This window comes from Strix aluco, chromosome 6 (assembly GCF_031877795.1).
Source record: "Strix aluco isolate bStrAlu1 chromosome 6, bStrAlu1.hap1, whole genome shotgun sequence".
Classification (NCBI taxonomy): domain Eukaryota; kingdom Metazoa; phylum Chordata; class Aves; order Strigiformes; family Strigidae; genus Strix; species Strix aluco.
In genome coordinates, this window is record NC_133936.1 from 9,071,770 (window position 1) to 9,087,702 (window position 15,933).

The window sequence follows — 15,933 nt, forward strand, 5'->3', positions numbered from 1 at the left end:
CAGAAACTGCAAGCATTGAATTGCTTCATAAGAAGTCAGTAGCAGTAAGATTGTTCTGATCTTAATGCTAATATTCACTGCACCAACCTTGTAAGGTTTGTATCTTAATTAAATTGTCATGAAGAGATGTTAAAAAAAGTAGTATACATCAGATGGTGAGGTCAACTCATTCTTTACTAGAATATTTTCATTTGATTCTTCTCTCCCTCACTTTCTCATCCAAATTACAATTATCACTTTATTTCGTATGCACCTTATATCTTCTTTGATGTTCTGATTTTGCATAGTGCAAATATAGCAAATAAAAAGGCTAGCTGATTGAGAATTTCTGCTAGAAAGGTAATTATATTTATGTTAACAGACTGTTCTCTCTCTGAGAACATAAAATAGCAAAGCAGATCTTACAATGCCTAGAAGTAGTTATTGAATGTTGTTTCTTATGTGAAAAGGTATGTATTTTAAAACTATTAGAGGGATTTAAATCCATGCCTTCCTCTTCTCTTGTTAACTGGAAAAGGCTTTGGATCAAATTCTGCCACTGTAGTTGTTAGAATTATTCCAGTAATTTAGTAAGTTGTTCCTTTGAGTAGTAAGATATTTTTTGAGATAATTAAAGTACCATGACTTGCCCCCATTTTTTACTGAATTATAATTGAAACACTGTCATGAAGATGCTGATGAGACCTACAATTTATCATAGAATCAGAATCATAGAATACCAGGTCAGATGGGACCTCAAGGATCATCTGGTCCAACCTTTCTTGGCAAAAGCACGGTCTATTTAAATAATGTCTTTCTTAATTCAGGAATAATTAACCTTGCAAAGCAAAGTGAACAAGTACCAAGTTCTGTGACCTCTGCCTCATTAGAGCATGCTGAAGAAACTGTGGAAAATAGAAAAGTTCTTCCAGAGTGGACCACCAAGAAAACTACTAAAACAAAGGTATAAGTTAAGAAGTGTCATCTATTAAATATGTATTGTGGTGAATCAGAAATGGTGAATATTTTTAGTATAGTGGGAAGAGTAGCTAGCAATCTAACCACTACGTTTACTTTCTTGCCCTTCGTTTTCAATCTCATTAATAATAATACAGCACACAAAGGTACTTTGTCTCATGGTTTACAAACATGTTTTAATTAAAATCCTCACAGGCATTTTATAGACAAGGAAATGGAGACATTTTACCCTGTTTTTCTCTTCAAGAAATTTGATCTTACTTGTTTGCTTTCCATGAGATTTGGATATCTTTTTTTTCCCCAGGCCTAGATTTCCTCGTCTGTATAGCTGTGTAGCATGAGCGTTTGAGCAGATGTGCTATGAAAGTATTGTGAAAGGGAAAATGCTCTTCTTGCATGTTTCTGTATGGTTTTGGTTAATCCCTGGAATGATCTGTCAGTCCTTCAATCTTTTAATGAAAACTGCAGGAAGAACAAAGAGGAAAATGCATATACCTGTGTAAAAGCTACTGCTGATGGTTGTCAAGTTATTCATATTCAGGAATGCTAGGCTGTCAAGCCACGAGAAGTACAGGGTCAGCGGGTTAGCAAAGAGAGAAAAAAACGTTATCAAGAAAGTGGGCGTTACGCAAGGAAATGGTCAGACACTGCTAGCTAATAAGCCTGAGACTAAAGACATTTTGTTGTGTAACTTTTTTGCATGTCTGCTTTATCTGTGCATTTACTGACTGGGGTATCTCGCATTTTTATGTGGCCCATGCTCTGGATATTTAGAACAGAAACAGAGAGATTAAATTATTTGCCTTGTATGTCATTGACAAACTGGTGGTGAATCCTCTGTAGTGCAATAGTGTTGGCTTCCAAGTAACAACAGTGTGGTGTTCACCCTGAGACAGTCATGACTGACCACCTCCAGTCCCAAAACCATCTTAACACGATACATTTGTTAATGATAATTAGTCTGCCTAAGAGTCAGAAGGTCATTGTGGGTGTAGCTGGCATGTGAATGTGTCTAAATGGCTTTGGGACTACAGCTGACTTGCAATCTCCCAATTTTACGAGTGACATTGGGACTACCTGGCTACATCATGCAGGTATCCTCAGGTCTGGTCCCCTCTCCGCAAGTATGTGGGTCCTGTCAAATGGATGTCCTTCTGCATCAGTTAAAAACTACAACATGAGTGGGAAGATGTGGAAATTAATCTCACTCTTCAAAAAACAGAATTAAAAGCTCTTTTGAGCCACTGATAGGCAGTTGGGGTTAGGATAGTAGGTGGTGTTTGTACCTGTCGATGCCATTAACTGAGCAGTATCAGCCTTAGCTTCCCCATACCTGTTTTGAGGGTTTTATTGTACTGAGCTGCTGCTTCTGAAACGTTTAAGCCTTCAGGCCTTCCATGATTAGAAGCTGTCCAGAGCTGTTAGCATTCCTTTTACTCCCAGAAGAAAATCCTTAGTGTTGCTTCCTGAAGAGAATTGGGGTAGGAATCAGCTAGGAATTAAGGGCTCTCCAGTACTGTAATGTAAATGCCAGGACAAGCAACATGAATTTAGGAAGAATTTAGGATTTACTGGTATAGAAAGCATGAGTATTGTCTACTGGTTATCCTAATTGTCTCTAGAATTGCTTGCAGCAAACCATTTGTTTGCGTGATAATTTTGCATGTTACAAATAAACTATTAAACATACTTGAGAAGTTTTAAAATTTAACTTGGTGGGTGAAATTATCTGAAAATGTTGGTACATTTGAAAACGATATTACAGTGAAAAAATTTGTAAAATCTGGACTGCTTCTGCCAGACTAATTGAGGGGACTTACCAGGACAAGAATGTGTTATTTCTGCCATGTCAGACTGATGATTACTTACTTGAAGTAGAACTGGTTAGTTAAACTGGTAATGCAGACTTTTTTCCAGTTGAACTATCCATTTATACTGCATGATGAATATAAAATGTTCCACTCCTGATACCATTTTTGGCATTATTTTGATACATATGCATCATCTGAATGATTGCAATACCCTTATTTGTACAGGACAGAGCTCTGAGAGTGTGTACATATTCTGCGAGCAGCAGTGACACTGAGCTGGAGCCAGAGTATGAAACAAAATATTTTCGAACTGCAGAGGAGACTTTTGTAGAGTTAACAAAGAACAACAAACAAGGTAATTGAAAATTTGTACATTAAAATGTATGTCCCTCATCTCTCTTCTGACTTGGCAGCAGATAGTGTCCTTCATTGAACTTTCTGTCTGGTTTTCACTTTCTAACTCCAGATCTTACTTCAGTCTAATTTTCCATTAGCTTTTTATTACTTTTTGCTTTTTATTCTATGTGTGTATCTTTTTTCCCTCTCTTCCACAGTTTTTGCTAGCAGTGGTTTAACTTACAGGTTTTTATGCAGAAATCCCTGCAGTGTAAGTAAAAAGAAGTCTTCTGTTACATTATTACAAAGTTGACTATAAAGATAGCTTCCCTTTTTTTTCTTTTTAATTATATTAGCCAGTTGAAATAGTGCAATGATCAAGGCCATAGTTTTCCAGCCTCTGTATCAAAGTGATGTTGGCTATGGTGCTGTAGTAAAGTCTCTCTCATTGTCCTCTGTGTATATATTGCCATTTTCAAGTATCAAACCGTTTTGCAAGAATTGATGGCAGTTTGGAATTTACTGAATTCCAGTAGATAAAAACACATTAAGTGAAGTTCTTGAGATAATAGTTTTCTGTGTGTTTAATAACCCAGGAAATTGCTGTCTTGTCTTGACCACCATCTTGCTGTGCTGCAAGCCACCTCTCAGTGCAGATGTGTGCCCTGTGGGAGGGAGAGGAGAGTGTGGCTCACATCCTTGCCTACGCAGCCGATGGCTTCCCTGCAGGAGATAAATTCTGGCGAGTGCAAAGGCGAGTGCAAGGTCTCAGCACCACTGAAGCCCTGAGAGCTTAAGCAGTACTTCAGTGATTCATAGGATTTGTGCTGACCCTCTGCACAGCAGTGAGCTTGACCTAGCAGAGATTAGCACCTACAGTAGATACCGCACTGATGAATGCATTAAAAATGCCATGGACGGCTAGATACTGTCGACATAGTGTGCTCTTCAGTGTCTGCTGGGAGTTGGACTTAAACATTTGGCATTTTCAGAGCTAATCCATTTTTTGTGATTCCACCAGAGAGTGAGCAGAGTAGGAAGCTAGGACCGTTTATTTACATTACTCCTGTAACTTTGTATTTTTAGTCTGTATGAAATGTTGCAAGTCATTTAACTTGTCCCATAAACACTACTTTTTTTACAGATTTTGCTTTTTACAAATCATGTTCTAATACAAGAAAGATGTGTTTTGTTAAAGAGGTAGATAAGCATTTTTTTCTGTATTGATCACCATTTGCAAAAAAAGATTTTATTGTGTGTAAGCAGTTGCATTAAATGGCAGCAGATTCCAAGTTTAATGATACCTAAGCATGGCTTGAAATCACTGGTTTGCATAGAAAATCATTAATTTTGTGCATATGCCTAACTTTTGGACTAGTAACAGAACTAAAATTCATAATTGTGATTGAGACAAATAGAAAAGAAAATTATAAAGCATTACTGCAAAAGTATTTCTGCTGTGGTCATTCCTTATGGTCAGGATTTCTGTTCCATGCTCTACAAATGCAGTTCTCACATCTTATTAACAATACTTTATTCCATTCTGTGTTCAAAGATCTTAGCTTCTTTATGCACACAAGCGATATAACCTCAAAACATCCACATGAGACTGAGGCAGGGGCTGCAGCAAACCAATTCATAGAGAATATATTTATATGTATAGATAATTATATTTATTAGATAAGTCCCCAAAACATTAATGAACTTTCACTGGTTGCACAGTTATAATGTTGGAGTGATTTTCATTTTCCGTTTATGAGCAGGGAACAGAAAGACTGAGAGACTTGAGTGCCCAGTGTGAAGGCTATTAAAAGTCAGTGATAAGACCTTCATTGATCTAGTGGGCTTTGGATGAGACTCCCAGTACATTGCCCAATGTTACAGAGAAAGTCAGTAGAATAGCAGGGAATAAGCCAAATATTCCAGGTTCTTCCATTTCAGTCATGAAAATGTTTTGATTCCAGTTCCATGAAGGTTTTATCCTGATGCGATTCTGTTGGAGGCACTGGAAGCAGAGGCTCTTCTAATGCTGTAGGTTATAAGGTAGAGTTGAAGTTTGTGTAACAAGAAGTGTGAGGAAAGAAGCTAATGTAAGCCTCTGTCTCCTGTGCATTTTCATGAAGCTGCAGAAAATTTGTTTGGTTTTGTTTTGATCTTCTGAATGATTTTGCAGCCTTGGACTTTGGAAACTGAGGTTTTATTCCTAATGTTCTTGTATTACAGTAGGATCTATAACAAATGGGCAGGACTTTTTTCTTACCTTACTAGTGTATTTTTTATACTGTTGTATTCATTAGCTAAAAATGTAGTGAAAAGGAAAGAATTATCAAATATAGTTAAACTGAAAGACATGCTAAAGAAACTTAGCACATCTGCCATGTAAGGCTATTAAGAGAGAAGAATGAAAACTTAGAGCAAATAAACAAGTAGAACGATTCCCCAAATTAACAATCTCATCTATAATTAAAAAAGAAAGGAAATTAATTCTGGCTGTCTCATACCATCGCCTTCACCTTAAATAGTAAGTATGAACAGTCCCCTGTATATGCATTGATTGGAGAGTTAGGACCTAGTGTTTTAATGCTTTTATTACATTGAATTACAGATACCTTAAAACATTTGAAATACATTTAAAAATTGTAAAATTACATTACAATGTATGTAGACTGCATTTCGTCAATTAAATATGCCATAGTGATACTATTTTTAACTTCTCTTACAGCTGAGCAGGAAAAACAAAATCAGAGAAAGTCATTTCTTGGGAACCCTATGTCAATCTTGGATTTATACCAACACAGTCTCTATGGCCGTTTTGGAGATGATGGACCTGAACAATTAACACATTACAGTTTAATTGAGCAGCTGAGTGGAGCTTCCAGTAAAGACAGCAAGGGCAAGGAGAGCCCAAGTGTGAGTTACTGTGATTTTTATATTACTTCTCATTTTCTTCATGATTATTTTTATTTGCCTTTTGTTTTTTCCTCTGTGTTGATTGATTACAAAAACCAGGCAGACATGAGAAAAACAGCATGAACCTGCAGAAGGTAAGGATCTAAAGATTTTTAGAACAGAATGTTACATTCTGATACTCACCTGTCATAGAATTAGACTTCCAAAATTGACAAGTAGAGACAGGCTAGCACTAGCAGTCTACCATTAGAGAGGAGTTGAAATTTAAGGCTAGCAAGAAAACACAGGATTTTTCTTTTAAGGCTGCTCCTTCACATATAGTTAGGTAATATGTATAGCACAACATGTAGTAAATGATTTAAACATCTGAGTAATATTCCTGAAAATTCAAATTAAAACATGCTATGGAAGTCAGCTATCTTCTGGTCTCTTTTGAAATAACTCTTGGTGTTAGCTCTGGAGCTCCTGATCTGATGGTTTTAAACATTATTTTGATGAAGACCAGTTCTGATCTGATTGGTGGATCTTGACGCTGAACTGAAAGAAATTTGTTTTCTCCGCTTACTTCATATGAATCCACTTGCTATTTCTGTCTCTAAAAACTTTGAGCCTGACACCATGCAGTCTCAACAACCCTAAAAAGCAACTTCTCAACCTGTTCTTTTCCTCCTCTTTTCTCATGCCTTCTCCTCTCATCCTCACACTTCTTTCTCGCTTTTTCTCTCCTTTGCTTTAACAAGCCTATTTGTTTGAAAATAGAGCCACCCAGCCATGATCCACTGTAATCATTTTGCCTTCGTGTTCAGTCACTGTCCCCAGCTCTTCTTCTTTTAAAATACAAGCTCTTTTGTTTCTGTGTGTAGCACTCAGCACATTTTGGGTATGTTACAGTATAAACAAAGGTGGTAGCAGAAAATAATGAATGAGCTGCTGTTTTGTAGCATACTGGTGTAGTTCATAAGTGGAAAAGAGTTTTTATCTCTTTCCAGACCCCAGTTTTCAGCTTCAGAAAATCACTGTGCATTCTAACTTCAGAGGTGATTAACTCCAACCAAAGTTAGAGTCTTACAGCTTTCAGGAATCTGGGCCAAATGTGCAGAAGGAATGTGTGGAACAAACTGGCAATGCCCCTGTTTATTTCAACTCTGCTGGCATGAAAGCCCTGCTTAACTGAATATTAAATTGACTCACAAACTTCAAAAGAAAAATCCTGAAATGTATCTGCCTCATTTCCCAATCAACCAAATTTCACTAGTACCCAGAATATGATTCAATTTGAATATATTTGGCTCATATTAGAAAGAACACTTTTAAAGAATCTGGCTTTGTAGTTGAGAAGAAGAAAAGGGAAAAAAAAAAACAGGTAGCAGAAGAGTAAGAAGAGTATTCAAAAGGATAGATGAAGAAAAATAATTTGAACATCCACTTAATTCCTCATCTTGAACGTCTAGAAATTCATAGCATAATTCTGCAGATGAGATTAATTATATATTTATGTATGTGTGTATATATATAAATATATATAAAAATCAGTTCTGCCTTCTGAAGACCACGTCTTTTGCTATTAACAGACCAATTAGATTTGCTTCCACTAGAGAAAAGTGGCTTAGAGTTGTATCTACTTTTAACTCATCCTTCTCATGCATTTCTTGTATATGACATCTCTGCAATGTGCCAAAACTTAAGCAGAACTCATTGAAATAGCTTCAGCATCCTTGTAAAAATCCATCATTAAACTAGAATTCAACAGGTATAACTCAGCACTAGCACTTTTCATGCATTCTTTTGGGGGGGCTGAAATAGCTCTCCAAACAGCATTGCCTCTTAGTGAAAGCTCAGTAAAGCACTAGAGATTTGCCTGTTAGTATTAAACTTTTCAGAATGACAAATGAGAAGCAGTAACCATGAAAAGCAGGTTGCCCTGAACTCCTTGTTTGAACCAGCATGGCAAATTTTTCTGAGCTGTAATTTGTCCAACCCAAGAAGATCCACAGTATGTTATATTATATATGTTATATTAGACCTGTGTGATCTGGAACATTACCCACAAAAAGAGGGGGACACCAAAAACTGAGGCACTTATGGCCAAAAACTCTAAAAAAAAACCCAGATAAATTTTGAGGGGGGAAAAATGCAGCTTTCATGCAGAATATTTCTCATTTTGAAAAAGGAAATGCTACGTGCTTTGAATTTCATTCCCAAATGGTGTGTGTGAAGCCTTTAAAAAAAACCCCAACCAAGTGTTATGATGGGCAGAATGAGTTTACACTGCTTGTCGTAAGAGCAGCGTGCTGTATCAGTCCCTCAGCCCAATTAAATTGGACTGTACAGCACCAGTACGATAGTGGCTTCAGACTGGGTGCTCTAATGAGACATTCTGGCAGGAAGCTCTGTTAACCTTCATTTGAATTGTCTCATTCTCACTGAATATACTCACCAGCATTACCCCCAAAGTACATACACAAGTTTTATCAGCAAAAAAGTATTGCACAGAAGGAGTTTCAGAAGGGAAACAACCAATGGGAAATTATTATGATAAAGGGGCACTGAACGGACAGTTTGAGGAACCAAAAAAAGCTTTTACACTTTGAAAGAAGAAATATTTATTGTTGCAGTTTCTGATCTCCCAAGTCTTAAAGAGCATCCTGGTTAAATTCTCTTGGCTCTAAGACCAATTTGATGTTACATTTATTTTGACCTGGGAAACCTATTCTGGAGCAATGTCATCCTTTTGTACACTGCAGAATTTTGGACAAGAAAAACAAATCACAATTTCAAAGAAAGGAATAAAATGCGTTGAATCATGGACATAAACCTTCCACTTAAATTAACATCCATAGTATATTTTTCTCATGTAGGATTTTGAAAACTAGAAACAACAATTTTTATATGTATCAGTAGAATTAATTTTAATTAAACAGAAACTCTTCTGATTTAATAAAACATATGCAGCACCTGATCCAAAGTCCACTGCAGTCACCCCATGGGAGACACCTACTCAGGGAAACTTCAGTGAGGCCTGCATTAAACAGCTGCTACCCTTCGTTGTAGCAGTAACTGGTAGTGCCTTGAGCAGTTTGCTGACGTCATGATTGCTGCCATATTTTTGCAATGAAAAAATTATTTCAAATTTCAATTCATTTGGTTTAGACTTCAAAGGCTCAGTGATTTATTTTTTCTTACAAGAATTCAGAAAACAAGATAAATTTCCCTCACCCGGGCCCACTAATTATTAACTTATTTTATGATCAAATGAGAACTGGCACAAGACTTTTTATTGACTTTGTTCCCTTGGAGAAGTAACTGAGTTGGTCAAAGATTTTATTTCTTAATCATCTTTATGATCCCAAAGCATCATGAAAAATGTGTTTTCTTCTTTGTCCTTAACCAACCATCACATACTTCTTTTCTGTAATACAGCTCTTCTTGCTTTCTTTTGTCCCTATGTATTACTCAATTTGGGTCACCATCAAGGCTTGCTTGTATTTCAAGGCATGTTTTGAGCACTTTAAAGAAAAGATCCTTTATGGAAGGGGTTGATACCCATCACAGGTTTCTAAATCCTGTTGTTTTCCCTCAGTTGTGATGACATACATGAGAAATCTGACATTCTGGCACAGTTACAATGTTAACTACATCAGCAATTTAACTAGGGGGCTCACTTAACGAAGGAGGCTTGTATGCACAATGTGAAGTTATGGTCTTATTCAACATAGCAGAGATTGTATGTGTTGTACAGATGATTCATGAGGGAGATCAAATGCTCAAATCATCATATCTTGCAATTCAAGTAGATATTAGAGCTTGCTGGGAAATACAGGCAAAGCAAAAATTAGAGAATTTGCTGCTGTTTTGGCTGCATTTACAAATGGGACTGACGTGGCGGCATTCCCAGATAAACTCAAGGTTTTTTACAGCTGAGTAAGCTGATTGGGAGTTAATGCGATATGATTGACTCATTGTGCTCACAAGCCTTCTAATACATCGTATTAACAGAGAGGAATATCCACAAAAGGATTAGAAACAAGAATAAGAAAGTTTGGTAATTGCACAACACTTGCCATCCTCAAGGATCCCAGGGCATTAAGCTGATACTGTAGAGGATGTTCCAGCATTCCTGAATTACAGCAATCGTTAAAGCAGTGTAGACACTTCTGCAGGCTATACTAAACAAGAGTAAGGGGAAAACAGAAAGGCAGGAGCGGCTTCTGCTTGCGTCTCATCTCCTACAGAGATCAGTAAGTCTTGAGCTAGGGTATGAATTGGCAGCACATTGGGCACTTTGCACTGTTCACCTATTTAGGCAGCTCTGGAGAATGTTTATGTGCCTAATTTGGGTTCTTGGAGTAACTTTCTGAAGGTGCCTTATTCTTTCTGAAAGAGAGAAGCTCTTAGGCTCTTAAACGGAGCCCCTCTTAAACAGACACTCTCCGTATTTAAGTGTCTGAAGTAGTTCTGGGGAGACTGTGTGCACTCTGCTCTCAGTGAGAACTAATTTTTTGCACATTAGTAGATATGCTTAGGGAGGGATTCTGCTTATCACATGTGAAAAGGACTGAAATAATGATTTGGGTCCAATTAGCAGTTGGAAAGAGCTGCATCCTGAGAGTTTAAAGTGGGAAGGAGGTATTGACCTGTGGAACTAGTTGCTCCCTTGCCTTGACCAGAGAAAGGGAGCCTACACAGCTAGCTTATGCTGAGTACCAAACTAGCAACCCAACGTTAGCAAGATGAATGTTGCCCCAAGCTTTCCTCAGTGAAGAACTACTAAAAAGCAGCTATTGTGGCTACCATTTGTATTTTAGAGAATAAAACTGCATCTCAGTGCACCCTCAGGTGAACCCTAAATAATTACCTTGCTTACACTTTCATAATAACAAGAGTTCCTGCAGTTGGGGCAGCACTGGGTGATATTTGGCTAGTTGCTTGATCTCAGGCTCTCAGTTTCACTGTCTGTAAATTTGGGACAGCAATACCTGTCTCGTGTTACAACCAGAAAGAAAACAGCAAATGCTCGACATGAGCATCTAGGTCTTAGCTTGTTTTGTACATATGTGTTTCTGCAAATACAGAATTTGAAGCAGCTCTTACAAATTATTTTACTAGAAAGTAACAGAAGATAGAAGGAGTCCCTTGTCAGTAAGGAAAGTATCTAGATGGGCTGGATCAAATCCAGGGATTAGTTGATTATGGATTTCTGTGTACTGACTGTATAATTCAGTTTACTGTGTATCAAGCACAGAAACCTCACCTCCTCTTTGCTGTTTTCTTGCCAGGCTTAAGAGAGGAAGATGATGAGGTGAGGAGGGAATCAGTTATGTTTCCTTTCCTAGCCCTGATGAACCTAAGATGTTAAGGAAGATACTGCCATTGTACAATTTGTAGATGGGGAATAAGTCTGCAGACTCATTCACCCGTCTTTTGTGTTTTAAGATAATGGTTTTCTTTCATGCAACGAATTAGTATATCAAATCATTGCGTATGTTTAGGGAGGTGGTCTATGAGTGTAGATATTAGGTGGTGGCAGCCTAGAACCAGAAGTTCTAATTCAGTCAGGATCAGATGTCTTTTCATCCTCCCTGTCACAAAACCTGAAAATAACGTTTACTGTATTTATGCTTTTGTATTAGATCTTCAAAATTCGCATCATGTTAGCACAGGGTGTATATAGAAGATCCAGCAATAGTTTTATAAAGGGCAGTGTTACAAAGGGAAGGTCAACTACCCAGCAGACTTGTATGCCCATCTAGGACTCAGCACCTCTGTTTTGAAAGGAGAGCGAACTACCTCACCCAAAAAAAGGGCGGGTGTTCTGAGCACTGTGCTCAAACTGGCTGGGACCCAAGCCAGAAGTCTCGCGGTGGTGTAAAGCCACGCAGATGTACCCTCTTGGGTCGGCGCGCAGTCCAATCATGGCAGCCCTGAAGCAGCCCAGCTGGCGCTTGGCTGCCCCTGAGCTCGCTTGCCTGGTGCGTGCTTGCTCGGAGCTGCCCTGGGCCTCTGCCTCCAGAGCTGGTGCTGTCAGGCAAGGTCACATCTGTCTGCTGCCGCCACGGGGAGGTCACTGAGAGCACTTGCATGAGGCCTTACTGGGCACGGCCTGCGCTACTGAAATGGCCACTCTGCGCCACAGCCCGCCGCATTCCCTAAACATGGTATGTGTGGTGGCCTTTAAGCTATGCCTGTTTCCATTTGTCAAAATTGTCTCAATAGAATTTACCCGCTGACAGGCTTGGGACTGCAAGACTTCCTTTCTATTTAATCAAAGGTTTTTGATTCTCATATGAATGATGCAATACTTGTTCCGTCAAAGCCGAGAGTGTCTGAGTAATTACCCAAGTTGATGTAAGATCTATTGTCAGGGGAATTTTATAGGAGTATTTGACAGCATAAGTGACAAAAACCACAGGAGCATGATCTGATAAGAAAACAGATTTTACCATACCACCCATGGGAGTAGCACAGAATTAAAAATATGTTTTCTAGCCTCAAGTCTGATTCAACTCGTGGGGAAATGTGAAATTAGAAATAGGCTAGGATGTCTCCAGACATCAACAAATCCCACGTCTCTGCATCTTTCTTTCCCCTCCATAGGGCAAGTTCACATTCCAAGATCTTCCACCGAGCCTTATATTCCTAATCAGGTCTTATTGTTTCTAGTGTCTTGCCATCAAAGTTGCCTCCAAAAAGTAAAGTGAAGAGACAGCAAAACAAGCAATTTGAAGACTGCTAGGCAGTCTCCTGGGACCAAAGTCTCACTTGACGTGTATCACTTAAAAGAAATGTTGTGTAGTGTGGAAGAACATTCTTACAGTTAGCCTGAGGAACTAGCTTGGCAACAATAAAAAGCTGCAGTTACACAGACTCATTTCTCTCCCTGTGCCTTCTAGGTGAAACAACTGAGGCTTCTTACACTGCTGAGAGTTTTAGTAAAAAATCATGCAATGGAGAGTGGCTCAGCAAGGAGGATGATAACATTCTCCATAACTTTTTTAAGTTTTTAAAAGGCTTTGGCAAAGCAAAACAACATTTGGAAGTCAGAGTTCGCCAGAGAAAATAACTTTTTTAATGGTATGCAAGGGATATTTTTAGGAAAAACATACCCTAAAAAACCTGGAAGCTGTTATCTGCTGATACAGTTCTGTTTCTAGCACTAATGGACTCAATAGCTTTAGAACTGTGCCACCAAATCCCATTCTGACTAGCCCTCCAGCTGGTGTAAAATTTCTCTCTGTTTTATGTTTGGTTAGCGTATTTATGGGGACGGGTAGGTGGCGACATTTTAACTCAAAGATCTTTTAGCAGAGAGTTTTAAAAGAGTATTTGGATATTGGTGAGGGACAGAAAGTCTTTGGCATAGTACAGCAGGCTGTGTGGCATTTAAAACACATGGTGTGCAAGGCTAGCAGGAGGATAGTTTGGATGTGAGTCTCAGAGAAGACGCGGAGGAAGTGAAAAGCTGTAGCTACAGGAGGAAAGTTAAGGACTTGAAGCATCACTGGCATGTAGGTGCAATTCTAGTGCCTATGGCACTGTGTCATGTTACGCTAAATCCCCAAATAACTCACAGCACCGAGTGAAGTGTGCCTGTGCAGTTTGTCGGGTGCCAGGTGCAGATGTGTGGGCTTGGCTGATTTAAGGCAACACACTGAGCTGTCCTGTGGCCACAGCTGGAGTGCTGTGATCACTTAATATAACCCCTTTGGCACTGTAAGGAGGGAAGAACTTTGCCCTTTTTGAAAAACTTGATCACCGGAGCAGAAACCCCATATCCCACCATCTCAGCAAGTATTTTCAAATTACAGAGAGAACCTTGTCTTTTCAGCATGTAGGAGCTGTGTAACCACATTACACAGTGGCCCAGATGTCACAAAAAGTCCTGCAGCTCGTTTGCTGGAGTCCCTGGAGGAACGGTCCAAAACTGCTTGTGTACGAATGCCCAGAGCAACGCAGAGCTGTACAGAGCTAATTTACAGTGAGCCTGCTTGGGCACAGTGTTAGCACAGCTCCTTATGGCCTGGCTACTCCAGGCCATTTCTCAGCAGGGCTGAGTAGCTGAAAGAAGCGGGGTGTTGATAAGACCCCACCACATTTGGTCCCATGCCCAGCTTGCTTACCGGTATCTTTGCATCACACTACACTGTGCCTTGCAGATACTCCCTGAGCGCTGTAAAGTCTATTTGCCTGTATAACTGAAGATTACATAAGTATTTAATAGACACTGTGGCTCTTAGGTGTAAGTAGGTATATCCTTTGGTCTAATAAGAACCAAAAGTACATATTGAATAAAAGTATCATTTGCTAGTGATTTTTCTGCGTTGAAAATGTTCTGAGCTGTTTTTCAAAGGTTTGACAGATGGAGCTGCTGTGATTTGCGGCATGGCCCAAAGTGCACTAATGTTTCTGCCATTTGTAACCAGACACTCTTCAGTCCTCCATCTTTGGAAATAAAGCTTTGGGTTTCATTTCTCTCTGTGTTGAATTGGAATATTATAATAATACTCCAGGCCAAAATGGAATTCATGGCACATTAACAGCAACAAATGATAAATATTAGTAAGCTTGTGAGATAGTGTAATTGTTGTAATGGTAGAAATTATATTAGTAATAAAAGAAAAAGCTAAAAAATAAATTGGATACAATAAACATGGGATTGACTCAATCAAGATAAGAGCAGTAGGGCAGAGAGGTATTCAGTGAGCTGTTTGTTTTCCGAAGCTGGAAAATATTTTGACTCCAAGAGGAGCATCTGATTAGCAGAGTTAAATGAGATGAATAATGCTGTAATATTTTTGTGAATTGTTTTTCCAGCTGAAACTTGCCTTCCTCATCTATAACGGTGATATGTTTTGCATAAAGCACTCAAACATCATGCAGGGAAGGGTAGGAAATGACTGATCTTTTAGCATGAGAGTTTCATTCTGAGCAGAATACATGAGGAGTAAGTTACACAGCTGACGGTAGCAGGAACTGCTATACTGAAAATATGTTAGGAAACTCTTTCTTTAAGAGGATGCTTTTTCTTTTCATATGTACACAGACAGTGATATCCTAATCAACATACTCTGAAAAGAAGGCAAATTTTCTGTCAAATATCAGCAAAAATCATATTAAAATAATTTGCAGGTGTTTATAATTTGTTCCACAAGCTGTTTTCATCTCCCAGAAGTGATTCACCTTTTATTTAAATGACAAGTTATACTGGATTTTGTGCAATATGACACACAAATTGTCTAAATCATTAAGAAAAATATTGGTTAAATTTTTGCAAATGCTCTATAGCAACTCCCAAAGTGAAATATTTTATTTCTTATTGTATTTTAGGCCTTGGTACATGAATTCCAGGCCTTGTGCAGCATCCGTATTATTTTAATGGAAAAGAAATATTTGTATTTGGCAGGAGAAACAAGCATGGGATTTAGCAGATGTATTAGTAATAAGTGACTCAGGGAAATTTGGGAAGTTTGTAAGATATACCTATGTTATTTAAATGTCTTAATTATCTTTCACAAAGGCTGAGTGATATAAGTTTTCATAGCACATGTCAGAGTCCTCCCAGCCTGAACTGCCCATCAATCAATCCATCAATGACTGAGACACATCCCATTAGTGCCGCCTTCCCTGGATTACTCCATTCTTTGCCTGATCATTAATAGAGGTCACTAAAACTTCTACATACTATAAAAAGCTGTAGCCTTAAGAACTTCTCTTAACTACTCTAGTGTAATTCTCAGCAAATAAAACCCCAAGTGATTATTTGAAGAATTATCTGAATAATTGCCAGTCAAACATTTAAAAGGGATTTTTCTGACATCCTATTATATATGCACATATCCTATGGGTTATTGAAAGTATGTAAAGTATACTGTAAAACAAGACCTGAGATAGATTTGGGTGGATGAAAGGTAAAGCAGAAGTG

The 15,933-nt window shown here is 38.4% G+C and overlaps 1 protein-coding gene across 4 annotated transcripts in view; it reads left to right on the plus strand.

Annotated features, from left to right (window-relative positions):
* Positions 1-15,933, plus strand: part of NCKAP5 (NCK associated protein 5) — a 431,510-nt gene that overhangs the window by 398,758 nt on the left and 16,819 nt on the right. For all 4 annotated transcript variants that reach the window (XM_074828613.1, XM_074828612.1, XM_074828616.1 and 1 more), the window contains 3 exons: positions 807-943; positions 2,994-3,123; positions 5,827-6,014. In XM_074828613.1, coding sequence (XP_074684714.1) covers positions 807-943; positions 2,994-3,123; positions 5,827-6,014 — 455 coding nt within the window. The remainder of the gene's footprint in view (positions 1-806; positions 944-2,993; positions 3,124-5,826; positions 6,015-15,933) is intronic.